General features: G+C 39.4%; 1 protein-coding gene across 3 annotated transcripts in view; it reads left to right on the top strand.

Annotated features, from left to right (window-relative positions):
- SLC17A9 (solute carrier family 17 member 9) overlaps nucleotides 1-16,342 on the top strand; it is a 49,610-nt gene extending 33,268 nt beyond the window's left edge. For 2 of the 3 annotated variants that reach the window (XM_001376406.4, XM_007475577.3), the window contains 9 exons: nucleotides 4,945-5,075; nucleotides 6,364-6,460; nucleotides 6,901-6,997; nucleotides 9,505-9,592; nucleotides 11,242-11,276; nucleotides 11,896-12,011; nucleotides 12,906-12,961; nucleotides 13,255-13,284; nucleotides 15,255-16,342. In XM_001376406.4, the coding sequence (XP_001376443.4) occupies nucleotides 4,945-5,075; nucleotides 6,364-6,460; nucleotides 6,901-6,997; nucleotides 9,505-9,592; nucleotides 11,242-11,276; nucleotides 11,896-12,011; nucleotides 12,906-12,961; nucleotides 13,255-13,284; nucleotides 15,255-15,418 (814 nt within the window). In that variant the 3' untranslated portion in view covers nucleotides 15,419-16,342. The remainder of the gene's footprint in view (nucleotides 1-4,944; nucleotides 5,076-6,363; nucleotides 6,461-6,900; nucleotides 6,998-9,504; nucleotides 9,593-11,241; nucleotides 11,277-11,895; nucleotides 12,012-12,905; nucleotides 12,962-13,254; nucleotides 13,285-15,254) is intronic. The other variant, XM_056812866.1, reaches the window with a different exon arrangement.
- Nucleotides 16,343-26,328: the final 9,986 nt, after the last annotated feature.

The following is a 26,328-nucleotide window of genomic DNA, read 5'->3' as shown; positions in this document are numbered from 1 at the left end:
CCCATTAGCTCTTATATATCACCCACCAGGAACTAATAACAATTCCTCAATTAGCCTGGCACACCCCCCAGGGGGGCAGTGCCTGTGGGATTAATTCCCCGGTTGCTGATTGACCCAAATTCAAAACAAATGGAAGGGAAGTCTAAATTTCTGATTGATCAAATCAAAATACAAATTCCCTTCTTATAACACTAACCATTCAGAATTCCTTCAAATTATTCTCATAGGACATTTTTTAAGGGAACTGGTGACAACTTTTCCTTTATATGTTGTCCAGTTTATCAATATAACACCCTCCCCTCAACCCTCCCATCTAAACATAGTTCTCAAAGGTGCAAACAAGGGCAAATCACCTTCTTTTATTCCTGAAAGCTATGTATTTCCTTTTTTTTTAATTTTAATTTTATTTATTTACTTATCTTTTGGTTACACTAATCACTTTATTTCCCTCCCTCCCCTCCACCCACCCTTCCTGCATCTGAAAGCTATGTATTTCTTAATGCAACTGAAGTATTTCAGATTTTTTGGGTTTCCATGTCATGCTATTGACTCATATTGAGTTTGCATTCCACTAAAAGCCTCTCATCTTTTATTTTCATGTTCATGAATTCCAAAATTCCATTATTTGATCATCTCTGACTGATATGTCCTCCCCTGCCCCTTTACTTCCTCCACTTCTCAAGTGTATGTCAGGCCATCAGCCCTTCCCCCCATACCTAATTCTAGTGCCAATCATCCCTTGCAAAGTCTCCAACTTGACTTTTTTTCCACCATTTACTTCCTTCAACTCTATTTGTGTGTTCCTGAGAGAAACTGGAGAAAATGACAAAACCAAGCTCACTAGGCCCACCACAAATTTTTATTGCATAATTTCAACTGTGCCTTCACTGCTGTAAGATATTTTTTTTTACATTTCCCAAATTGATCACTATCACACTCACCACAGCAGTCCTTCCAAACATTTTCATTCTATCCTTAAGCCTTTATGGCATCTCCTTTTACCCTTTCAGCTAAGGGCCTTGCTTCATATAGTTTACTGAAAAAAATTGAGGCCATTCACCAAAAGCTTCCTCTTCCCCCTCCTCCTTATCTCACATCACTTCGATGTGTTCCCTTGTAATTTTTTCCTTTATCCCTATATCATATGAAGAATTAGCCCTTTTCCTTGCCAAAACCAACCCTTCTTCATGCATCCTTGAACCTATTCCATCTTATCTTCTCCAGATTTCTCCATCTTTTCTCCCTCTTTCATCCCCATTCTTGTCCTAATCTTAAATGTCTCCCTTTCTGCTAGATGCTTCTTTGCTCCAACAAACATGTCCATGTCTCCTCCATCCTTTAAGAAAAAAAAATGCCTTAACTTGATCTGACTGTCCTTGCTAGCTATCATCCTATCTCTCTCTTCTCTTTCATGATTAAGAATTTGCTATTGGGGCCTCTTTTTCCTTTCTTTTTACTCTTTTTGTAACTCTCCACAGCCTGGATTCCAATCTCACCAATTAAAACAGCTTGATCCAAAATTACTAATGATAACTTAAATGCCAAATCTAGTGGCATTTTCTCAGTATTCAACCTCAGACTTCTTACCTTTCTGAAGAGCAGCTGGGTAGAGTAGTGGATAGAGAGACAGGAAACGAAGTCAGGAAGACCTGAGTTAATATCTGACCTCAGATGCTTACTACACCTACAGCCTTGTGTAAGTCATTTAACTGCTGTTTACTTCAATTTCCTCATCTCTAAAATGGAAATAATAATAGCACCTACTTCCCAGGGTTGTTTTGAGGATCCAGTGAGATCATATATATTTATAAAGTTCTTAGTAAAGTGTCTGATACTTAGTGTTAGTCTTTTATACTTGATCATCCTCTTTTCTTGAAAATTCTCTATTCTATAGGATTTTGTGACACTGCTCTCCCCTGAATTCCTCTTACCTGTCCAACCATTCCTTCTTACCTTCCTTTGCTGGATCTTTATCTAAGTCATGCCCACTAATCATGGAAATTTCTTAAGGCTCTGTCCTGGCCCTGTTCACTTCTTTGTCTGTACTCTCTTACTTGGTGATCTCATCAGCTCCCTTGGAATCAATTATCTATTCTATACAGATGATTTTCACATCTATTTGTACAGCCCTACTATCTCTCCAGACTTTATCTTGTATCACCTACGGCCAATAGGAGGTCTAGACGTCCTATGGACATCTAAAATTCACTGTGTCCAAAACTGAACTTATTATTTCTTCCTCCCCCTGATCTTTCCCTCTTCCAAATTTTACTATTTTGGTCAACAACAGCATTCTCCCAGCTTCGTAGACTTGCAACTTCAGTGTGGTCTTTCAGTTTTTTTTAATTAAATAAAGATTTTAATAATTATCTTAACTTCTGAATTTTCTTCCTCACTCATTGTGAAGGCAAGAAGTATGATACCCATTATTCATATGAAGTCATGCGAAACCTGTTTCCACTTTAGCAATGCTGTGAAAGAAAAAAAGCAACAAAAATTTAAAAATGAAAGAAAACATGCCTCATTCTATACTTAGAATCCATCTCTCCAGAGGTGGATAGCATTTTATTTTTTATTCTGAGACCTTTGGAATTGTTGTGGATCATTGATTGAACAGAATAACTAAGCCTTTCACAGTTGATAGTCATTATAGTATTGTTGTAACTGTGTACAATGTTCTTCTAGTTTTGCTCACTTACCTTTGCATCATATATATATATACATACATATGTGTGTATATATATATATATATCATACCTAGGTTTTTTGGAAACCATCCACTTCATTTCCTACAGCACAATAGTATTCCTTCACAATCATGTGCTATAGCTTTTTCAGCCAACCCACAATTGAAGGGCATCCCCTCAGTTTCCACTTCTTTGCCACCACAGAATTAGATGTGGGTTCAAAAAAATTAATATTTTTTTACATATGCGTTCTTTTCCTTTTTCTTTGATCTTTTTGGGATACAGACCTAGTAGTGGTCCCTTTGGGAATATGTCCAAATGATTCTTCCAAATAGTTGGACCATTCTCAACTCCCCTGACAGTACATTAGTATCCCTATTTTTCCATATACATCCACTCAGCAATTGTCATTTTCCTTTTCTGTTATTCTATTAGCCAATCTGATAAATGTGAAGTAGTACCAAAGTTGTTTTAATTTGATTTCTGTAATTATTAATGTTTGTAAGCATTTTTATGTGACTATTGATAGCTTTGATTTCTTCTTTTGAAAACTGCCTGTTCATATCCTTTAACTTCAGTGTTATCTTCATTCTTCACTTGTATGACTGTGTCACCCTTCTTATCAATAAGCTTCAGGTACTTTCTGTTACCACCCACTAGAATCAAATATAAATTCTTCTGCTTAAGTTTTTAAAAAAAAAAATCCTTACTTTCTGTTTTAGTAACAATTCTAGGACAAAAGAACAGTAAGGGCTAAACAATGGGTGTTAAGTGACTTTCCCAGAGTCACACAGCTAGGAAGTATCTGAGGACCTCCCTTCTCTAAGACTGGCTCTTAATCCACTGAGACACAGAGCTGTCTCTTCTGCTTAGCATTTAAAGCCTGTCATAATCTGGCCCCTTCCAGCCTTTCTAGTCTCCTTGGAGTTTGCCCCCTTCCACACACTCTGTGATCCAATGCCATTGGTCTTCTAGGTATTATTAAAATTATTATTTTTTATTATTATTTCTTAAATAAGATACTCCCCATTTCCTGACTTCATGCATTTTGACTCTAACTCCTATGTTTAGAATACCCTCCCTCCTCATTCTCACCTTTGGGCTTTCCCTGGCTCCCTTTTCTAAAATTGGAATGTAGCTAAGGGTGGAGGAATAGGTGAGAAATATTGTACTAATGATCTCTTTAAGTGTGAGCCTCAGGAGTACACAGAGAAGAGAAATTGAATGAAAATCCAAACATCCCCAAAACTTTAACTAGGATGTCAAACTTAATAGCATCTAGGTGACTTGGTAGATAGAGCGTTGGACCTGGACTCCAGAAGACTGATCTTTTTAGCCTCCACCACTTCCTAGCTTTGTGACCCTGAGCAAATCACTTAACTTCTAATTGCCTAACAAAAGGATCCACTGGAGATGGAAATGGGAAACAGTTCCATTATCCTTGTCAAGAAAACCCCAGAGATAGTTATGGCACATGGGCTCATGGAGAGTCAGACACAACTGAAAGACTGAACAACCATATGACAGTCTCAAGTTGAAATATTCAGCATTCAACCCCGAGGAGGGAAGGGTATTTCATCATCTATTCCCTCAGACCTGTATTGGTTATAGAATTTGACTGATGTTCAGCTGTGTTATCTTTTGTTCATTTGCTTCAGTTTTGTCTGACTCTGTGCCTCCATTTGGGCTTTTCTTGGCAGAGATGCTAGAGTGATTTGCATTTCCTTCTGCAGCTTATTTTATAGATGAGGAAACTGATGCAAACAAGGTGAAGTAACTTGACACCAGGGTCATGCAGATAGTAAATGTCTGAGACCAGATTTGCCCCCAGAAGATGTCTTCCTGCTTTCAAGCCCTGCATTCTATCCACTAAGCCACATCACTGCCCACAAGGTTATTTTAGACAATTCATATATTTTTCTTTTGATTCTAGTCAGCTCCTACAGATATTTCCATGTTTCTTTGAATTCCCCATATTCATCATGTCTTACAAGGATAATGATAATGTCCTATTACCTTTATATACCTCAATTTATTCAGCCTTCCCACAATCCAGGGACATCTTCTTTGTTTTTAGAGTTGGGTTGTGGGTTTTTTGTTGTTGTTGTTGTTGCAACTATTAGAAGTATGCTCTGATTCTTGATCTATATATTGTTTTTTCTGGGATATGTCTCAAGTAACAGGATTACTAGGTCAGTGGGTATGAACAATTTAGTGACTTTTATAACTACTATCCCTTCTTTTCCTTTTGTTTCAGGACCCTGGTGATTGGAGGAGCTGGCTCTCTCCTCTTGGAATGGTATGGCTGGCAGAGTGTCTTTTACTTCTCTGGTGTGTTCACTTTGATTTGGGTCTATTTTATGTACAGATACCTGCTGAGGAAAAAAGGTATTTCTCAAGATGACTCTTCTCCAGAAACAGATTCTGAGACAGCTTCTTAAGTGGTTCCTTGTGTGTATATATATACATATGATACTTTTTAACATTAGTTTTCTAAAACTCTGAATTCTGAATTCTTGCCTTCTTTCCCTCCCTGACATAGTAAGAAATCTGATCTAGATCATACATGTGCAATTATGCAAAATGTTTTTTGTATTTCATCTTTCCCAATTATAAATAATAACAATCTTTAGCATTTGTTTTCCAAAATTATGAGTTTTGTATTCAGGAGTAGTTTTTTGTGGTCCAGCTACCATTTTTCCATTAAAATTGGTTAGCATCTGAAAGGAAAAGTATTAAAGTGACACAGTGCCTTCCTTGTGTGGGAAGAGTTCATAAAAGAGTTCATCAGGAAGAGAGTCTTTTAGCTTTGTAACAAGATAACTTTTCATTTGGAGCCAGACACTTCAATTTGTCCTACAAAAGAAACTTTCTAGAACTCTCAAAAAAAAAAAAAGTTAAATTTAGTTGAGTTTTCATAACTCAGACAGTTGGCTTTGAAGCTCAGGAGACTTAGGTTCAAGTCCTTAAAGCCCAGAAGACTAGTTCAAGCCCTTGTTTGAACTTACTGGCTGTATGGTCTTGGGCAAGCCACTTAACTGTTTTGTGCTCTGAATAACTCTTTCACAGTTAAGTTGCAGCCTGTATGGTTAGAGGAAGTTTCTTTACCTAGAAGTTTCCTATACAAATTTCAATCACAGGTTTGGTTCCCTTCCTCTAAATTTACCAAATATGGAATGAAAAGTTCGCTTTTATAAGTGACTGGATAAAAATAAATGTTTTTAGGATATCTCAAAACCAAATCAGATCGCATCTGCTGTGAAAAGGTTAGTTAAAGGTTGGGAAACAAGGCCCAACTCTAGTCTTTGTGGTCTTGGAGTAAGACCGTTTTTATAAAGTGATTGGTTTCACTTTTCTTGATTTTTTTTCTTCCTTGTGGGTGGCTCGAATTAGGGACAAATATGAATGCCATGAGAGGACTGTTTTATTGTTCCATGATAAGTTCTCAGCAAATACAGTCTGAATAAGTGAATGAGGGTATTCATTTCTACTAAATGTACAGTGTTCAAAGACATCCTGCAAGGATTGACTGATTCCCATGCTTTGGGGGTTATACAATTATATTTTATATACAATAAATATACTTATTGGAAATGAGCTCCATTAATTCCAAGTGAGTATGGTATATTCAATGATACTGAATGAAGATTTGCTTTTAAGTATTTCTTTCCTCCAGAACTTGTAATGTCTTTGGGAATTTTGGCAAAAGGCTTTTCCATTTCCAAGCAGAAAAAGGTTCCCTGGAGACAGTTATTTAGAAGACCTCCTGTGTGGTGAGTAAATATTTGTATGATTGGTTAGAATGTGGTAGAAAGGAAGGGAGCCAGGATTGTGGGTTCCACCCCAAGGGAGGTGGTTAATTTTGCTTTGCACTAAAGCTGTATTCTATCTCCAAACTCATTGTGCCATCTTGAAAAGGTGTGGTTCTGGGTAAAAGGAAGACAAGAGTTCAGAAGGCATATACATGACTTAGGGCAAATGCCTATATTTATAGGAGTCAAAACTCCAAGTTCAGGTTCTGGTAATAGTAGTTCCATATTTTTATATCAAGGATACCTATTTCAGAAACTTAGTGGGCAGTTTCTTCAGGCAAATGCTTAAAAAAACAACTACTAACTCTTCTCTTTGCTTGCTTGGCATATACTGGGGTTAATTTTTTCATTCTACAGCCCTCTGGGCCTATAAATTCCCTTTCAATTTCCTCTCTTAACAGGGCAGTCATATTCGCTCAGCTCTCTTCTGCCAGTTCATTTTTCATCCTCCTTTCCTGGCTGCCAACCTTCTTTAAGGAAACTTTCCCCAACGCTAAGGTAGGTTGACCTCCCTCTCAAGGAGTGAAAGGATTAAAGTTGCCTCTTGCTGGAAGAAGAGTCAGTTCAAGCTGGAAGATACATATAGAAGCAATAAAAACACTTGGTTTGGAAGGAATTGCATTTGGTCCTGGCATTGCACAGATTAGTGGTTATCGTTGACCTACAGTCCATTATTATACCTTATGACATGTGCTTTATTTACCTTACATTGAGGCAGTATGTGGTAGATAAAAAGCCAGCCTCAAATCCAAGAAGATTGCCTCCAACCCTTACTTGCTTGTGACCCTGGGCAAATTACTTAGCCTCTCAGTGTTCTAGGCAACATTATTTCTTAAGGAATTGATTTTGTAGGGCAGGCAGCTGGGTGGCTCGATGGGTAGAGCCAGTCATAGAGAAATCTGGCCTCAGATACTTCTTAGCTTTGTGACCCTGGGAAGGTTGCTTAAGCCTTCATTGTTCTGCCTTGCAACCAATATATATACAGTATTGACTTTAAGATAGAAGATAAAGGTGTTTTTTTTTAATAAATTGATTTTTTTTTACTTTTATTTTTAGGTTGTCTAGATTTCCCATCATCTCCCACTGGGCTAGCCAAATGACAGGGGTTTTTTTTGTTATTGTTTTTGTTTTTTAAGAAAAAATAAAAGGAAGAGAAATAATTCAGCAAAACTGATCAAGAGGTAGCAAAATCTGGCATCATATACAGTGTTCCACACCCATGGATCCCCATACACATATTTTGTATTTACATCAACTAGATTTTCCCCTTTATCTTTCTCAGAAACTTGTTCACTTTAACAAAGAATATTTTTAAAAAGAAAAAAAGGAAGAAGTTGCCTTCCTCTCAGCAAAACTGATTAGTACATAAAGATCTGACATAAAATACAGCATTCCACACTTATCTGTGGTCCCCACACATTTGCAAATGAATGGGGAGGTGTTGTATCATATCTCTTCTTTGGGGACAAACTTATTCTTTATAATTTTACGGCATTTCTTTTCAGTTGTTTTATGGTGGTTTTTTTCCATTTATGTGACTTTAGCCATTGTGTATTGTTTTCTTACCTCTTTCTCACAATGAATCAGGTCATGTAAATCTTTCTTGCTATTTCTTACAGTAGCACAGTAACATTTCATTATATCCATTTATCACAATTTGTTTAGCTAGTTCCCCATTGATGAACATCTCCTTGACTACTTTGTCACCACAAAATGTGCTTCTATAAACATTTTTGCTTATGTGAAACTATAGATAAGTCTCAAGACTATAAGGTTCAGAGAAGGTGCCGACTTACATCATTAGAGGGAATTTTTCACCTGAAAGTTCCCTATACCAATAAAATCACAAGTCTAGTCCCTACCTTGGTTCCCCACCCCCACCCCCATGTCTTTAGCCAACATTGCTTCTTTTCTTATTATGGCTACTCGAATCCCCTATCAATCACCATCAGTGGCATCATTGTGGAATGGGAGGTCCAAGGACATATTCATTCTCAGAACAAAAAGCATTAAAGCAACTAAACCTTATGCTCTAGGAGCAGCTATTAGGGAATTTCATTGATGAACATTTATTATCAAAACTTCTTCCATTGGGCTTTGTAGAAGTCTTTGTGACAAGTCCCTGTTGCTGCAGCCGCATTGGGATGAGACTTCTAGATGAGTGAAGGAGTTGGATCCATCCATGATAAAGGAAAAATGTGTCTCCTGCTGGCCAAACTTCCTACAGGAAGCTCTCCCAAAGCACGTCAGCCCTCTTGTTCTGGAGCCTGTTTCTATTTCTGATTCCTGAGGGATAGATCTCCAGTGTCCCTTATCTTCCTCCTTCCCCACTTTGAGCACAGATAATGACACATTTTGAGTCTGGACCTGATCAGGCTCTCCCCTGGAAGGATCTCAGGCCTTTCTATATGCCATGTAGTTTCTACTGAGCCCAAGACTTTTTCCCTGTGATCTAGATTCCAGAGTCTCTCTGTCTCTGTCTCTGTCTCTGTCTCTCTCTCCCTCTCTCCCTCCTTCTCTCCACTGTACAGAGACACAAATAGAAGGAAAATACAAATCCCCTAATACTCCACCTCTCCAAACTCTATTGATAGGCTTCTCTGTGGTTCTGCCTAGCTCTATTCCTCTCTTTTTTGTGTTGACCACCAAAAACATAATTTTACTGGGCTTGTTTTTCATTCAGATTCTGATATGGATCTTCTGAAATCTCTGTGCTGATGAAATAAACCCTTGCCAATTCCCAGCCTTTAATACCAGCATTGTTACCTTGACCTTCTGCATTTACACTAGTGTGATAATGCCATGGCCACCCATTATTAACAGGATTGTCCTAACTTTCAGTTCCACGCCCAGACTGGTTATTTTTGGCAGGGCAGTCAGTGGCAGAGACTTATGTCCTAAGCTACTGAATCCTTGAACCATTAGTTTGACTTTCTGGGGAAAGGCCTGGTTGGCCTCAGGAAGGTTACTTAATCTTCCCTCTGGGGGTGGTTTATCTTTTTCAGGGCTGGGTGTTCAATGTTATCCCCTGGCTGATTGCAATCCCTACCAGCGTGTTTAGTGGTTTTCTTTCGGATCACCTCATCAGTCAGGGTAAGGAGTGTCTGCTGTTCTCTGCTGCTTCCTGCTAGCTTGATTCCACAGGTCCTGAGATACAGCAATCATAGATAGGCATCCCCTCTCCTGGAACCCCTCTGCATCCTCTTTCCTTACCCCATCTCCTCCCCACCAAATGTGTGGAGAGCTAGAGGCCGGGGCTGAGGAAAAGTCATTAAATGAACAACTAGGAGAGTGGCGCTGCACCCTTTTCACCTTATATGCTTGTACCTCTCATCAGCAAAAAAGGGACAGGATTGTCCAGTAGTTCCTAGAGCTTGCCTTTTTCCTTTTTTTTAAATCTTTATTATTATTATAAACTTGATGAATATCAATAAACATGAAAATTTGAAGAACATATAAAGAATACTGTATATCATATAAAACTATGAATCTTTGTTATATGCCATTTGGGTTTTAAAAATATATTCTATTTTTGACCTTTAAAAAACTAGGTTGCAAATTCTCTCCTTCCTTACCAACCCTCCCCTGCCCAGTGACTTTTCCTTTGTAAAGATAGGATTGAAACCACATCATTTAGTTGTGATACATATAATAAGTGAGAAAGCTGTTGAGTGTTCTCGCCTAGGCAAGGTGCCAGAGCCAAATGGAAGTAGTTTCCATCTCATCTTTAAACCTTTCTATAAACACTGAAGTCCGGGATGGAAGGCAAAAAAGAACCTAATTAAGTATAAGTTCTAAGTATATTGGTTCTAGTCCTAGCTGATGACTAAATACCAATTGCTTAAGCTTTGGGTGAGTCACTTCTCTCTTTACCTCAGTCTCTTCTGTAAAACAAAGGGGCTAGACCTGGTGATTAAAAAGGTGGGAGACTGGACTGGAAAACAATCAATTTAAGATTGCAATTCTCTTGGCTGATTTTTTTTTTTAAAGGAAAGCCTTGATAGTAGTTGTAAACTCTTCTATCTCTTGGTTAGAAGACATCACTAATCTTTTTGGTGACCATACTCTATCTAGGTGTTAATTAGTTGTTATGGTTTGACATGTGGCATGTGAAAATAATACTGTTAAGGGCAGGGCAGCCAGATGGCTCAGTGGACAAAGAACCAGATCTGGAGATGGGAAGCCAGAGATTCAAATCTTCAGATACTTCCTACCTCTGTGACCCTGGGCAAGTCACTGAACCCCAATTGCCTAGCTCCTATCACAATTCTGTCTTGGAATTGATACTTAGTTCTCAAAAAGAAAAAGAAAATAATACTATGCCTTGAAACTTCTCCAAGCACTTTCAAGTTTCTCATCTCATTTCATCCAAATCCATGTTCTACTGAACCATGCTATCCTGATACTCCTAGATGATGGTGAACAGACATGGAAGTACACATACTCACATACCCGTTCAAGGGGGTACCATACAAGGTCCCCCCTTCCTCCCAGCTTACTTTGTCCTGCAGAGATGTAAACCCAAACATAGACGATATGGAGACAAACATTTCTTTCCTTGACATAGTTGCACAGCCAGCACTGTGATTTCCTAGCAGACTGTTCTATGGTCCTTGAATTGGTCAGGAGGACCCAATCAAGCACTGATGAACCTTTTTTGCTTTTTTTCCCCAAAAAATATTTAATTGAAGATTCTCGGTAGCATATAGTATGAAATAACAATCTCATTTTCCCCATTTCAGGCTATAGAACCATCACTGTGCGCAAACTGATGCAGGTATGAAAACAAGTTTCACTTTTATCTCAGATCCTCCCTGTCTGGCTTCTGGTTGCCCAGAAAATTTTCCTGATGGCTGGATTCCTGTTCCTAATGTTGCTTGTTTTCTTGACTGAGATCAACATGTATACAACTGGCATGCGTCAGAGGATGTCTCATTCACCTAGAGTTCTCTATAAAGGGTGACAGAGATTAAAACATGTGGTAATGGGTTTAAATTCAAGGCCTTTCTAGTCTGACTTGTTGGACAATATCTCTATAAATCAGTTTTCCTACAAAATGAGAGCAATTCCTATTATTATTAATTATTTTTATTTACTATATATAATGAATTATTGATTAATTAAAAATCAATATTCTTTATGGACAAACTAGCAAGCTCACTTACCTCCTTCCTTGTCTGAGATCTGCAGCTGGAACTTTTGCAGTGGTGCCAGCTGCTGCTGAATGCAAAACCTGATTGGGAGGCCAGTGGTCCTGCCATTCAGGGACAATTTACTCATAAAGATTGTTTCAGAGAATTAAGAATGACCTCCTCCCACCCAAGATAGGGAGTGATTTCATTATCTGAAGTTGATGCTCTGAGTCAGTGCTAGTGACCTTTCTCTTCTTCTAACAGGTGATGGGTTTAGGTCTGTCCAGTGTGTTTGCTTTGTGTTTGGGTCACACGAGGAGCTTTTGTAAATCTATTATATTTGCATCAGCTTCTATTGGACTCCAGACCTTTAACCACAGGTAAGAGGTTTCTCTGTCTACCAGATTGTTGTCTATTCTGTGTCATCCTCATGCTCACCTAATCATCTACCATAGTGATCAGCACATAGTAGGTACTCAACAGATTCATTTTGCATACAAATTTTAAAGTCACTATTGCATCTCTGAGTATAGTGACTTGTCTCTTAATTTTAGATGTGCTACTGAGCATAAAAATGAACACTGAAGCAAGGGTTTTGAAAGGGAAAAACGTTTGTGAAGCAGGCTTGGTTTTTACACTTATGATCCATATAAATTAAATTGTATCTTTTAGAGATAATTTAATATACGGTCACACGACATCTGTCTCCTTATCACTTCCCCCTTCTTTCTTCCATAGAAACAATATGTAGTTCACATAGTAAGCTCAGGTAATTTCTGTTGAATTAACCACTTAGAATTGCTTTTTAAGTGAATGACTACTCTATTCCAATATGAACATTACAATTGATATTTACATGATTTATTATTTATTTTTCCTGCCTTTTCTACTCATAATTTTTTGCTGCCATGCTGAGAGCTTCTGTGCCCATTTCATAGATGAGAAAACAGGGGCCCCAAGAGATGCAATGGGTTGCCCAAGGTCACAAAGCAAATTAATGTCAAAAGCTACCCCAGAGTTGAAGGTCTCTATGTACCTAGTTGGTGACCTTGCTAATGGATCAAAGACTATGATAGTTTCCTGGGGTGATCTAAGTCTTCTCTTTCTGGTGGTTTTGTTTATTTTCCCTCACGGAATTTATCCCTCTTTCCTTTTATTTTTTTTCCTCCTTATCACTCTGGAAGATTTAGTCTAGTGTTGGGGTCTCACCTACTGAATTCACTGTTCCACTTCTGCTAGAACTTACCTTCATTTTCTTTTCTGTTTTACAATAGTGGAATTTCAGTTAACATTCAGGACCTGGCCCCATCCTGTGCTGGCTTTTTATTTGGTGAGGATGCATTTTTGACTCTGAATAGAGACAGTTTTTCCCCCACCCCTGGGGAGGAATTCGTCCCAAAGGAGCCAGCCTTATAAACATTCCTTGGTTGGGAGACCTTTGCCATGTTGTTTCTCAGCTTTTCCCTAGGAGGCAAGGCCACTTGGCTGGGTCTAAGGATTCCAGACCCCTGCTACTGTATCCCCCAGGAAAGCACAAATAGGGAGGTGACACAGGACCCATTCCTATAAGCATCAGCAGAAAGGTTTGCTCACACTTTCCTTTCCTTTCTGTCTTGTTTGCAGGTGTAGCAAACACAGCTGGAGCCTTGGCTGGTAAGTAGCACTGAGCTCAGAGTTTAAGTCCTGAGCTCAGCCAGAGTTCAGAGTTCTTCCTAACATACTGATGAAAATTGTGGTATAAGTGACTGTACTCCTAGAACCAAACCCATCTGGGAAATCAAGATCATTTTCTGAGGAGACCCTATCAACAGAATGAACCTAGCCCATTTTCTTTCATTTATATAGTTAAAAGTTAATGCTGTCCTGTACGAGCTGACCTCTGGAGGACCCCAGAAAACATTACGATAGATACAGGAACTCTCGTGTTCCAGACTGAGACTCAGACATTGACTTAAATTATGTGTTTAGCCAAATGTTGGACAGGCAATGAGCACCTGGGACTTGTTACCCTGAAAGGTTGTTTATCAGCTAAAAATAGACATTTGTTCTCACAAGGTGCAGATAGAGCCTTGGATAACATCCTTAAAATGTGTTATTATCCTAGAATTTCAGGGTCAGATGCAGGGGTGTTCTGGTAAATTTTTTAACAGCTGGTGTTCTGGTGGAGGTGGGGAGGTGCCCATGATAGATTTTTAAATTTAATATGTATTTTAAAAAATTTCTCCAGTATTTTATTAAGTCCAGACAGTCAACAATTCAACACATCAAGTCCTTATTTATTGTTGATTTCCAAGATGTAAATGCTTAAACTGAAAATTGAACAGTGGGATCTCATGAATCCTTTGAGCTGAATCCAGCATAAGAAAGGATCTTAGAGGTTTTCTAGATTGGCTTCCTATCCTGAGCAGAAGTTTTCTCTGCAGTATCCTTCACAGGTGGTCACCCAGCTCATGCTTGAATATTGTTTATAAAGTAGATGATAGCTCTAGTTCTTAGAAAGTTTTTCCTTAAATGTCTGTCTTATAATTTCTATCCATTTGTTCTAATTCTACTTTCTAGAGTAGCATACAGAATAGGGCTCCCTCCTACACATGATAGTCCTTTTAACATTTGAAGATAGGCTCTCATATCCTGGCTTCCTCCTCTTCCCCTAAGCTTCTCTTTTCTAAACTTAACATCCTCAAGTCCTTCAGGTTTTCCCTACATGAGGCAATTTCCAGAGACTTCTCCAACCCAGTTGCTTTTTTTTTGGATCTTCTTGCTAATGCACCTCCTAAAAGCATGACACTCTGATCTGAAAATAAGATTCCAGAAGTTAGGATTGTTTGAAACTGTTAACTTAGAAAAAACACAGAACTATTAAATAGTCAGAAAAACCACTCTTTGATTAAGGAAAGGTGTACAGTGCTAAGTTAGGCCTCTATGCAGAGCTGTGCCACATGCCTACCCAGAATAAGAGAATTTAACTCTGGTTGCTCTGGTCACCGACCCCTGGGAAGGCCAATGGAGCTAGATTGGACAATTCCAAGGAGCCATTAAAGTTGGGAGGCTCAAATTGCTTTCTAGGGGAACATGTAGACTAAGGATGAGACAGTTGATTGACTTTACAATGGTAACAAAGGAAAATGAGGAGTCCCAGACAGGAATAACAGTGAGGGGTTGATGCTTTACAAAGGACACAAAAGAGAAAGATCCAGCCAAGGACTGGGCCACCTAGGTAAAGGATTTTGGCCTAAGGGGAGAAACCATTGGGACAAAAGAGATATTTAACACTGGATGGGATTAACCATCCCCACTTAAACTACTTTAAGGTCTATTGTCTGTCTGAGACTAGTGAAGCTGGACTTTCCCTCAGGAAGGAACTCTCATGTGACAAGGTCAAACCTGGGGCTTTCATCTTTAATTTAAGCTAAGTAAACTGGGGATCATTAAATCTTTCTAGGCTACAAGTTTGGGGCTTCTAGATTCCACATTGACAAAGCACATCTCAAATCCTTGAGAGATCAATCCCAGTTTTCCCCACAGCATCCCTGATTCCATATCCCACTCTCAACCTCTCTGATCGAGCATGCTATGAGTCATTTTAGTTGTAAATCCTTTCTTCTTTTTTCTCCTTGATTCAGGTGTTGTTGGGGTGTGCATGGGAGGATATCTGATTGAAACCACTGGCTCCTGGACTTCAGTTTTCAATCTTGTGGCCATCATAAGTAATCTAGGACTGTGTATGTTCCTGGTATTTGGAGAAGCCCAGAGGGTGGATTTCAGCTCTGCCTATGAAGAACTTTAACTTTTGAGCCTCCTGCTGGAAGCTGACCACTCAATCAACAAAGAGTTGCATTTCCATGTGATTGTTCATGGGGAAAAGATAGCCAGTTTTCTAAGGGAAAAGGTTGGTTCCACTGATGAGGAAAACCAAATGCAAGTGAAAAACTTTGTGGCACTGTTTATCAGGTGTGAAATCCCTGGGGGTAAGGATCTCTGGGGAGCTTTCCCACTATTTCCTAGACATACAGTTGTCTGAACAACTCTGTTCATGTCAGTAGAAGAGTATATCAGCTGTGAGTCCTGTTTGAGCCTGTGGATTCAAAACACACGTGTTCTTGCTCTCTCTCCCTCAGCAACTCTGTATGTTCTTACTTTGCATTCTGAGAATGCTGTAGACATTCTAGTTAAGCCATGGCTAGTTGGCAGCTGGCTGTGGGATTCCTCTGCAGTAGGGGATCCATAGGACTTTGAGTACTACCCAATTAGATGCCAAATTTTTTTGAGCTGGATAGTCTTCTTTCATTGCAAGGGAAAGCTAGCCAGCTTTGCCCCAGAGAAGCAATGTTGTCTAAGGAGTCCAAGAGATAGCAGTAGAAATTCTGCCTGCTTATAAAGCCTTGGGAAAGACATTGTTTATCTCTGTGCCACAGTTACCCCATGTGTAAAATGGAAATAATAATAGCCATGCTGCCCATTTCTACCTCAAAAAGCTATTATGAGGCTTCTGAGATCACAGTGGGAGGCATGCTTTAAGTTCTTTTGAGTAAAAGTGGTTATTAATGGAACTCTTTGTTAATCAACTAGTGTGCTGGTTAACCTCATGACTGGAGAATCCATGACATTTTTCCAGATGTTCACTGAGTCTTCTTTGAAGAAAAAGGCAACATATTTAAACCAGACAGAATTTTATTTAAATGATGGTCATTAAAAGATTAGTAAAAATTAAGACTGTCCTCTTCATTTTAGCTCATTCACATATGTGTCTATGTTTTAAGTCATTTGGCTAATTATAGAATTTTTTTTATAGGAAGAGAACTCTCCCAAATTTCCTTAAGATATAAGTATGTGGAGGTTATAAACTAAGTTTCTCAGAAGGTTTCTGAGACACATGAACTGTTGAATGTCTGCCCTTCCTAGCAAGAGGCAGAATTCTACATTTCATGAAATGTGGATAACAGAATGGAATAGTCGTGCAGACAGGATTAGGAGCAGAGGGGAAAGTCAGCTTCAACTTGATGGTAGAGATTTAGGGCATATACCCTTCACATTAGCAAGTCCCTTTCTCCCTCTGCTCCCCACACCCCTTGTTAACTTGGGAGAAACACAACTATTAAATAGTCAGAAAAACCAAGTCTTTAATCAGGAGAGGGATAGTGTTCAATATTTAGGCCACCACACAGAGCCCAGCGCCCCTAAACCACACAGAGCAGAATTGCTCAGGCTACTCAGGCTACTGGTCCCTGGGCGTGCCACTGTGGTTACAAAGAAATGAATGTTCAAACTACACAGACAGGACACTTATCAAGCTTGGGAAAGGAACCATAGCCTAAGGCTAGGGTGGGACACAGAAAGGATGATCCCTGCTTAGAGGATGGTCCTTCTTGGGAAGGATCTCAGATACAATGGGGGTGGGGGAGACTACTAAAACAAAAAGGATATTTAGCATTTGCTTAGCCCCACCTAACTGGGATTTTTGTTTACTTTAGGGTCTATTATTCAGTCTTTTCAACATGGAATCTAGGAATCCCAAACTTGTTACCTAGTGAGATCTGATGAACCCCAATTTTCAGGACTAGCTTAGAGATTGGAGACCTCAAAGCTTGTACTTGTTCCCCGTTCCCATGGGAATCTACCCAGAAGGGAATCCCAAGTTAGAAGTTTCAGACTGAGTGGGGGACACTCAGGGAAATGAAAATCCTGGTTGGGTGAGATAAGCATATGCTAAGGACGCTCTTTGTTTTAGGTAGTCTCCCCTATTGTATTAGAACCTTTCCCAGGAAGATCCACACCTGAGCAGGAACCATCCTTCAGTATCTATTGTAAGCATCCCCTTCTTTTACACCCCAGCCTCTAGCTATGATTCTTTTCCCAAGCTTGATTACATCCTGTCAGTGTAGTTTGAACACTCCCATTTTCCTTGTAGCTATAGTGATGTCAATTCTCTGTCGCTGGACTCCCTAAATGGTATATAGGTTCCCCAAATTCCTTTGTTCATCCCAGGGGTCAGTGACCAGGACGTCCAGATTCTGTGCAGGAAGAAGCTCTGTTGTCATAACCTAGTAGTGCTAACCGTTTTTTCCCTTGATTAAAGAGTGATTTTGACTATTTAATAGTTCTGCGTTTTTTCTAGTTGACAGTCTGAAACTTCCTCCAGGGTGTATTCTCACCAGAACTGGGGTCTTCAGTTTTCAAGCTGACTAAACTTGGGGTTCCTAGATCCCAAATTGACCTAGATTTTTGGGTCCCTGTATTTCAGGTTGACACATATGTTTTTCTCATTTGATTCTCCAAACTTCTTATGGAAGCCAGTGTCAACTAGAAAAAACACAGAACTATTAAATAGTCAAAATCACTCTTTAATCAAGGGAAAAGGGGTTAGCGCTACTACTACGACAACAAAGCTGATTTCCAAGACTGCACCGGAGTCAAGCCCTGGTCACCAGCCTCTGGGAGTGCCACCGACTCAGGATGGACTCGGAGGAACAAAAGAACTTGGGGAACCTATATACCACTCTAGGTGACCTGGGGGCTTTAGGATTAGAGGGACAGTTGATTGACTTTACAATGGTAAGAAAGGAAAATGAAGAGTTCCAGACAGGAATAATAGTGAGGGGCTGGGGCCCTACAATGGACACAAAAGGGAAAGACTCAGCCTAGGGCTGGGTCACCTTGGTCATGGACTTTAGCCTAGGGGGAAGAAACCATTGGGACAAAAGGGATGTTCAATATTGGATGGGATTAGCTGTTCCCACCCAAACTACCAGGAAGTTCACTGTCTTGGTGAAGAGGGACCTTCCCTCAGGGGGAAACTCTCCTGTGACAAGGTCAAAACCTGGGGTTTCTATACTCAAACTAAATAAACTGGGGATCTCTATATTTCCATGTTGACACCAGTATTATCTCATTTTTATAGATCAGAAAACTGAGATTTGATGACTTGTTCAAGATCACAAAGCTCAGGATGAGCCCAAATAAAACCTCAATTCCTTTGGCTCCCTTCATATTCAGTGCTTTTTCAATTATATTATTTACAGTGAAACACTCTTAGAATTAGAGCTAGATGAGTCCTGAGTCATCATCTAGTCTAATCTACTTACTTTACAGATAAGGAATTTGGGGTCACACAGTTAAGTTACTTGCTTATGTTAACACAGTGAGTAGCAGTTTCAAACCCATGTGCTCTGTCCTTAGAAACAACTCTAAGACAGAAAGGCAAGGCATTTGGAGTTAAGAGACTTGTCCACTGTCTGAGGCCAGATTTCAACTCTGATCCTCTCTACTCTCTACTCCAGGCCTGGTGCTCTAACCATTGTACCACCTAGTTGCCCCTTCTATATTGTCTTGAGTAAAGTTCTGACATGGGCACTGTACCCCATAAACTATTATCAGGGAAACTCCCTTGCCCTTGTATCCTTGTGACTCTGAACCTGGAAACACCCAATGACACCCCCACCCCTGAGAAGACTTAAGATGGACAAAGAGATGAATCTTTATGCTTCAGGCAGACCCCAGTCAGATGACCACCCCACCAAATGCCTGAGGGCTTACCACTCTAAGTCAGGTCCCCACCAGGGCATAGCATCTGTTGTGAAAAGTATAAAAGCCCCAGAACTGATGATGGGAGATGTGAGATTTAAAATGGTTAAGCCCTTAAACTGTAGTGATTAAAATAGTGGAAGATATAAATTGTGATAGATATAAGAGAGGATGAGTAAATTTGACCACAGAAATATGTTTCACTACAGTGTCTTGGGTTTTAAAATCAAATATAAGGTGGTCGCCAGGGAAATATTACCAATTATTCAAATACCCAAGTCAATTGGGTTTTATAGAGATTCTAATTAACAATACAATGAGTAATCAAAGAAAGAGAGAGAGAATAAGAAAGGAATAAGTATGAAGGGCCTCAAGCCAATATGGCTTAGACCTGAGTCTTAAAAGAGAAATCAGTCAGTTTTTTAACACTCACCACAAGGTCTGACTAAACAAGGATACTAGTGACACTAGGCCAGCGTCCTTCCTCAAAGAGTCTTCCAGCCAGAGATTGTTTCAAAGGGCCTCTCTCAAGAGCCTCCAGAGCTCCTACCCCAGGGGGACAGAGCCCCTCAGAGGAGCTCCTCAAGGAGCTCTCCTTCAGAATGAGAGTCAGAAATCGAGATCCTTTCCCTGCTCTTCTCTGAGCTCTTATTTTTAAGGGCAAAATCTTCTCTGTCACCTCCCCTAAGTCCTTACATCTACCAATCACTGTAGATGTTTCTAAAGGACCGCCCATTTTGAATTCACAGCTGAGTAGTTTTAATCTCTTTAGTAAGTCAGGAAAAAATGCACAAATTTCATTAAGAAAAAACCTCTGAATAAGTTATCACCCTTTTAGGTTTAAGTAGTTTACAAGTTGCCCCACCTTTATAGGTACTTAGTATCCCATTGTATCAATTCTAAAACAGCCATGACTCAAAGAACTTCCTGTCCCTTCCATAAGCATGGATCAAAGTACTTTCATTGTTTAGCAAACAGTTTTCTGTCCTAAAGCAGTCTTAAGTAGGGTGGAGCAGAGACACTCCCATAGCTAGGAGCCCCCACACTCAAGTAGAGTTCTCACCATCTGCTAGGGAATTTTTTTAAGTAGAAGATTCCCCAATGGGGGAAACCCCTAACATTCATAAGTCTGAGGAATTTTGAGGTTTACAGAGAACCGCCTTTCCTTTCATGCTGTCCTCCCAAGAAACTGCTCCCCTCCTGCTATTCCTCCTGGCCATTCTCACTCAACATTACTCCCTAAACTAATAAATTTCTCTTTTTGTTTTTAAGCTAAATTTTGGAGTCTTCATTCTTGCAAAAGGTATCCATCCTGAACCCAGGGGTACACATCCATACCCCATAACAGTTCATATGCTTCTTTCCCTGCTATTGAAGATCCTTAAACCACCTTTTCTTTGTAGCTTTATCTAGTATTATTCACCCTGCATTCTGTAATACAACCTTTGTCCTCAGAACTGGTTCCTGTACCTTCCTCCATGCCTTCTCTCCCTTGATTCTCTATGCTAGGAAATCTCTCCTGACACTTCATGTGTCAAATCCTTAACACCTTTTAAACTCACCTTGAGCACTTGCCCTCTCAAGGAGGCCTTCTCTGAACCTTCCTGTATTATGTGCTGTTAAATATTACAGTTATTGTGTCTTCTCTGGCTCTTAGCACAGTCCCTGGTGAATAGTTAATAATTGTTTTAATTTAATATTTATTAACTGACAACTACCCTAAAAGCTCTAAAAAGGCAGGGATGGTGCCTTATCTAAATTTTGTATGCCCACAGGGCCTAGCACCTAGCTGTGTCCTACACATAGTATATAGTTAATCAATGTTTACTGAATTTTTATTTGTTTATTTACTTAAACCTTTATTGTCTATTTTAGTATTACTTCTAAGACAGAAGACCAACAAGAGCTAAGCATTGGGTTTAAGTGACTGGCCCAGGGTTATACAGCTCCGTCCTTCTGACTCCAAGCCTGACACTCTGTCCACTATGCCAACTAGCTGCCACTTAACTGTATTTTAAAAAGAGAAAAGAAGGATTGTTTCAGGAGAGGCAGATCTGGGTTCAAGGCAGGGACATCAGGCTGATGCATATTGGCTGTGTGGCCCTGGGCAAGTCACTTAATTTCTTAGTTCTCCAGGCACCTCTCTAAGTCTACAAGTTGTAGAGAAAGTGCCAACTTCTATTAGCAGAGAGGATTTCCTCATTCAATAGGATGAGCAAGAGCCAACTTCCCTCTCTGCTGCCATTGGTTCCCAATGCTATCCCATTCCCTGTGCCTGTCCTTGGGACCCCGTGCAGTGACTGAAACACACTAAGGGGTTAGGAAATGCTTGTGAAGTGATCCATAGCCAGAAGGAACAAGCAGTTAGGAGAATATTTTCTTCAGTAGGACATGATGGAGAGTTTCCTTGTTGTCCAACAGAGGGAGCTGTTGACCAGGCCTCGGTCTGCACGTCCAGACTGAGAAGTCCTGAGTGATGACCAGCCCCAGCTCCCTTCCTGGATCATTACTACACGAGAAAGAAAGGCTCCAGGGTCCTTCCGTTTGGTTTCATTATTAAAATAATAACTAGAGACATTTTATTTTATTAGAGCTTTAAGAACCTTTCCCACAACAATCCAGTAAGATAGGAAGTGCGAGCATTATTATCCCCTACTTTTTTTTTTACAATGAGGACACTGAGGCCCAGCAGGGGAAAAGCATTGCCCAAGGTTAGATAACTTGTCAGTGAAGGAGCCAGGACCAGAATTCTAGTCTCCTGCTCCCAGACCACTGTTTTTTTTTTCCTTTTCACCAAACTCTTATATTTAGCCAAATCATACAATCAGTTCACAGTTTATAAAGGACTTTCATACATCCTCACAAACAGCCAGGAAGTTAGAAAGGGCAAAGATTGTCATTTCTGGTTTACAAAGGATGAAATCGAGGTCTAGAAAAGTCAGGTGGCTGGTCCAATATCACAAGAATGGATATTTCTGGACTTTTTAGGCCAGGATTCTTTTTGTTCTACCACTGTGCCTCTCTGTTATGACCTGGCTCCAACACACACACATATATGTATGTATGTATGTATATAATATAAATACATGTATAATTATATAACAGGATGCACTGTATAAAATATGTTAAATATATATGTACACATACATATATAATATCTTTGTGACCAAATCAAAGAGAAGTGATGAACAATTCCATGGTGGCCTTTAGGTAGGAGCCAGTCCCTCTTTCTGCTGCTCCTAGTTTGTCTTCTTGACCAGTTTCATCCTAATCCAAAGGAAATGGAACCCAGGCCCTTATGGCAAGTCAGAATTTATGGTAGCTCATACCTGAGCCCATCAATTAATGAGGAATTTTCCATTCTAAACTTTAAGTTGTTAGGATGGGGTTAATTCATTTACTCAAGCTATCCCATACTAATTCCAGTAATAAGATGAACAATAGAAAGATAGATTGGTAGATGGAAGATAGACAGATAGATAATGCATTTATTATATGACAGGAAATATGCTATTTGGAATATAAAACTCTGGAAAATAAGATATTACCTGCTCTCAAGGAGTTTATATTCTATTTAAAATTTTTTTAAACTTTATTTTATTCCAATAAATTTACACAAGTTTTCCAAAGTTACATAATCCATATACTGTCTCCCTCTCCTCTTTCCTCCCTGCCTACCCCAGAGTTGACAAGCAATTCCATTGGATTATGCATGTTTATTGTCACAAGAAATGTACTTTTTTTAATTATTTTTTTAAACCCTTACCTTCCATCTTGGAATCAATACTGTGTATTGGTTCCAAGGCAGAAGAGTGATAAGGGCTAGGCAATGGGGGTCAAGTGACTTGCCCAGGGTCACACAGCTGGGAAGTGTCTGAGGCTAAATTTGAACCTGGGACCTCTTGTCTCTAGGCCTCTCTTTCAATCCACTGAGCTACCCAGCTGCCTCTAAGAAATGTGCATTTTAAAGAGACAAGATAGCACAGAAAGGGAAGATGGAGAGGGGAAGAGAGAAAAGGGAGGTACCAACAGGATGACAAGATAGCCAGTCTTGTCCAGAGAGCTGTCAGCAGGGAGTCTGGGGTTTTTCATGTTAAGGTGATTCCTGGCATAGGTTCATCAGCCACTGAGCTGGCCACAGTGTAATTAGTGTAATCAAAGGCTTTAAACTAATTATCAAAAGTACTTGGAACTGGAATAAAGTTGTAAAATGAGGAAAGATTGAATAGGCTGATAGAACTTGGCCATATCCCTGGGGATGTTTAAAAACTATAAAACTAGTTTGTAATTGAGGCCATTCTGGGAATTGGAATATGGCTTTCCCCCAAAGAAGGAGGTACTGCTTGGAGGTGGGAAAGGGCAGGCAATAAGTTTTTAAGTATGAACTATGTGGCAGGTGTTGTGCTAAGCCCTTAAGGATACAAATATGAGCATGAAGAAAGACAATCTCTGTTCTCAAGATGCTTACATTCTAATGGAAGACAATATACTAAAGGGAGATAAAAAGGTGAGGGGATGAAGGCATTCATGGGAGGGGGAGTGCATAGTGTCAAAATCTGGAAAGTCAGAAGCAGAGCCAGAAGGAGAATAGATGTTGCCTGATCTGGACTCCTCCCGAAAATAGATGCCCCAGGAGTAACTTACTATGGGAAGAAGGAGCTGGTGTGGTGGAGGGATGTTCAAGTGTGAAAAAGCTACAGCCTGGAGAGTCCAGGCTGAGGGAAGTTCTAAAATGAGAGAAAGTGAGACATGGTGTCAAAGTCAGAGAAGTGGGGCCCTGAATTTGGTTTTGGTAAGATCTCTATCCCTCCACCTCCTTTGTTCAATGGAAGATATTTTGAACTTTGAAGGTTTTCAAGAATGTTGTATGTACTTCCAAGTGACACCCCTGCATCAGCTGATGGCAATGTCTTCATTGGGAGTTTAGGACACATTGGATGTAGGCTCATGGCTCTACAAGGAACCTATTGAAGAAACTGCATCATGTCTAAAGGATGTATACATTGAGAACTCCAACAATGGGAAAAAAAAAAGACTTCCAGCAACAAGGAACCTGTAAATTACCCCCTCTCCCAAATGTGCCCTCTAAGCTTGATTTCATATTCCTCTGTGATGTACTTGTGGGAGAGTGTGTCACAGACTTTTGGAAAAATATTTTGCATGAGCAACTACTACCTTAGAAAATACCCTTTTCCTATAAACTACTTAAGACTTCCTGGCTGAATAAAATGACTCTCAATTTGTAATCTTAGGAAGAAACATACTGATGGAACTTGAGTCAATGACATTAGAGATTTGCCCAAGTTACTCAGTGGTAGAGTTGTTCAGAAGTACTAAACATTTGTTTAGCACAATGTCCGGCATGTAGTAGGCACTTAATGTTTATTGACCAACTGACTGATTTACTTGACTCTGACTCTGTGAGAGCAGGAATTAGTTTAAAAATGTCCTAGAGCCTAGATGAGCTATAAATGTAATAATAGAAGCAACCCTTAACAGCCTTTGCAGTTAGATTGCTTTATATATATTTCTATATATATATATATATAGAAATATATATACACATATATATATTGCAACCAGCACCACCACAAAATGTTTAACTAAACAAATGCATAAAAATATCATGTGCAAAACCCCATACTCCGCATTGTTTACAATTTGTTTAAAAACATGTAAATTGATTGCTTTTTATACATTTTTTAAAACTTTGCCCCTATCCCCTTCTAAAACCAGCATCTCCTTAGAAGATAGCCAGTCTATTAACTGTTAACAGAAAAGAGTCCTTTGACAATATAGTATTGAGACTGAACATGGTACTTGGCAGGGTTTTGATTGCCTTTCCCTGTTGACTTTAGTTTAACATTTTAAAATAAAGCTATCATATCTTTTGTTTTTACAGAGCCTAAATTTCCCTATGTTGTTGCAATCATTTTGTGAATTATTCTTTTGTTTTTCTTTGTTCACTATTCATCATACAAATCTTCCCTTGATTCTCTTACTTCTTCATAGTTGTCATTCTTAAAATGCAGTAATAATTCTGTTACACCCATATATCACAATTTGTTCAGCCGTTTGCCTAATGAACAGACACATATTTGGTTTCTAGCTTTTTTTTTCTTTTCACAAATAATGCTGTTATAAATGGTGTTTTACATTTAGATCTATTCTTTTGTTTTCAATAGCCCCTTTTATGATAAAGTCTCAGTAATAGGATCTCTGGGTAAAAAGGAACGAACTATTTAGTAACTTTTCTTGTCTAATTATAGAGGGTTTTTCCAAAATGGTCAGATCAGTTCATAATTGCTTTATAATTAAAAGCATAATAAAAACCAGTAGGCTTCATAATGCTGAACCAAGGCTGGGAAATTTCTCTCTTTGGTTCTAATGTGTTTGTCTAGGCCAATCTAACTGCCTAGAAAGAGAAAGGTGTCAGGAAACCTACTTTCAAAACTCAGCTCCACTGAGTACTATCTTTGTGACAGTGGGCAAATCTTACCTTCTTGGGACATCAGTTTCCTCATCTATAAAATAGGAAGAAATATAGATAAATAAATACATAAAATATGATAAATAACCAATACCCACAACATCGTTTAATTGCAATTATCAATTGTCATGATGTAAATGAAGGCACAAAGACAGGATTGGGCAATTTGAGATGGGGGAAAGTGAGTCATCCAATTTGCTTGGGACCTAGCGATCACAAAGAGGAGAATAAAATAAATCTATAAAAGTAGGTTGGAGCCAAATTTTGGACGGTCTTAAATGCCAAACTAAGGAATTTCTTTCTTATTTTATAGGCAATAGAGAGCAACCAAAGATTTGTGAAGGGGGACAGACTTGATCAGACTTGGGTATAAAGAAGAATATTTTGGCAGTATGTGAAGAATGAATCTGGGAGGAGAGAGAGCAGAGACAGGGAGACCAGCCAGGAGGTTATTACAATAGTCCAGGTTCACCTCCTGGAAGGAGGAAGGAGATTTAACCTTGCCCCTGAAAGGAAGGGCCAGAAGAAGCCCTGCTTGTGCCATTTAGATCATGGCCAAGGTGGGGAAAGAGAACTATAAGGAGAAAAAAGGAGAAGAACGTAGCAGAGTCCACAGATCCATCAGCTTGGCCTGAGCCTCAACTGCGTTTGCAAAGCCACACCCTAGTCCAAGCTGATTGAGGGAA

Source organism: Monodelphis domestica, chromosome 1 (genome assembly GCF_027887165.1).
Source record: "Monodelphis domestica isolate mMonDom1 chromosome 1, mMonDom1.pri, whole genome shotgun sequence".
NCBI lineage: Eukaryota > Metazoa > Chordata > Mammalia > Didelphimorphia > Didelphidae > Monodelphis > Monodelphis domestica.
The sequence above is the reverse complement of the archived record's forward strand: the minus strand, read 5'-3'. Positions and strand labels throughout refer to the sequence as shown.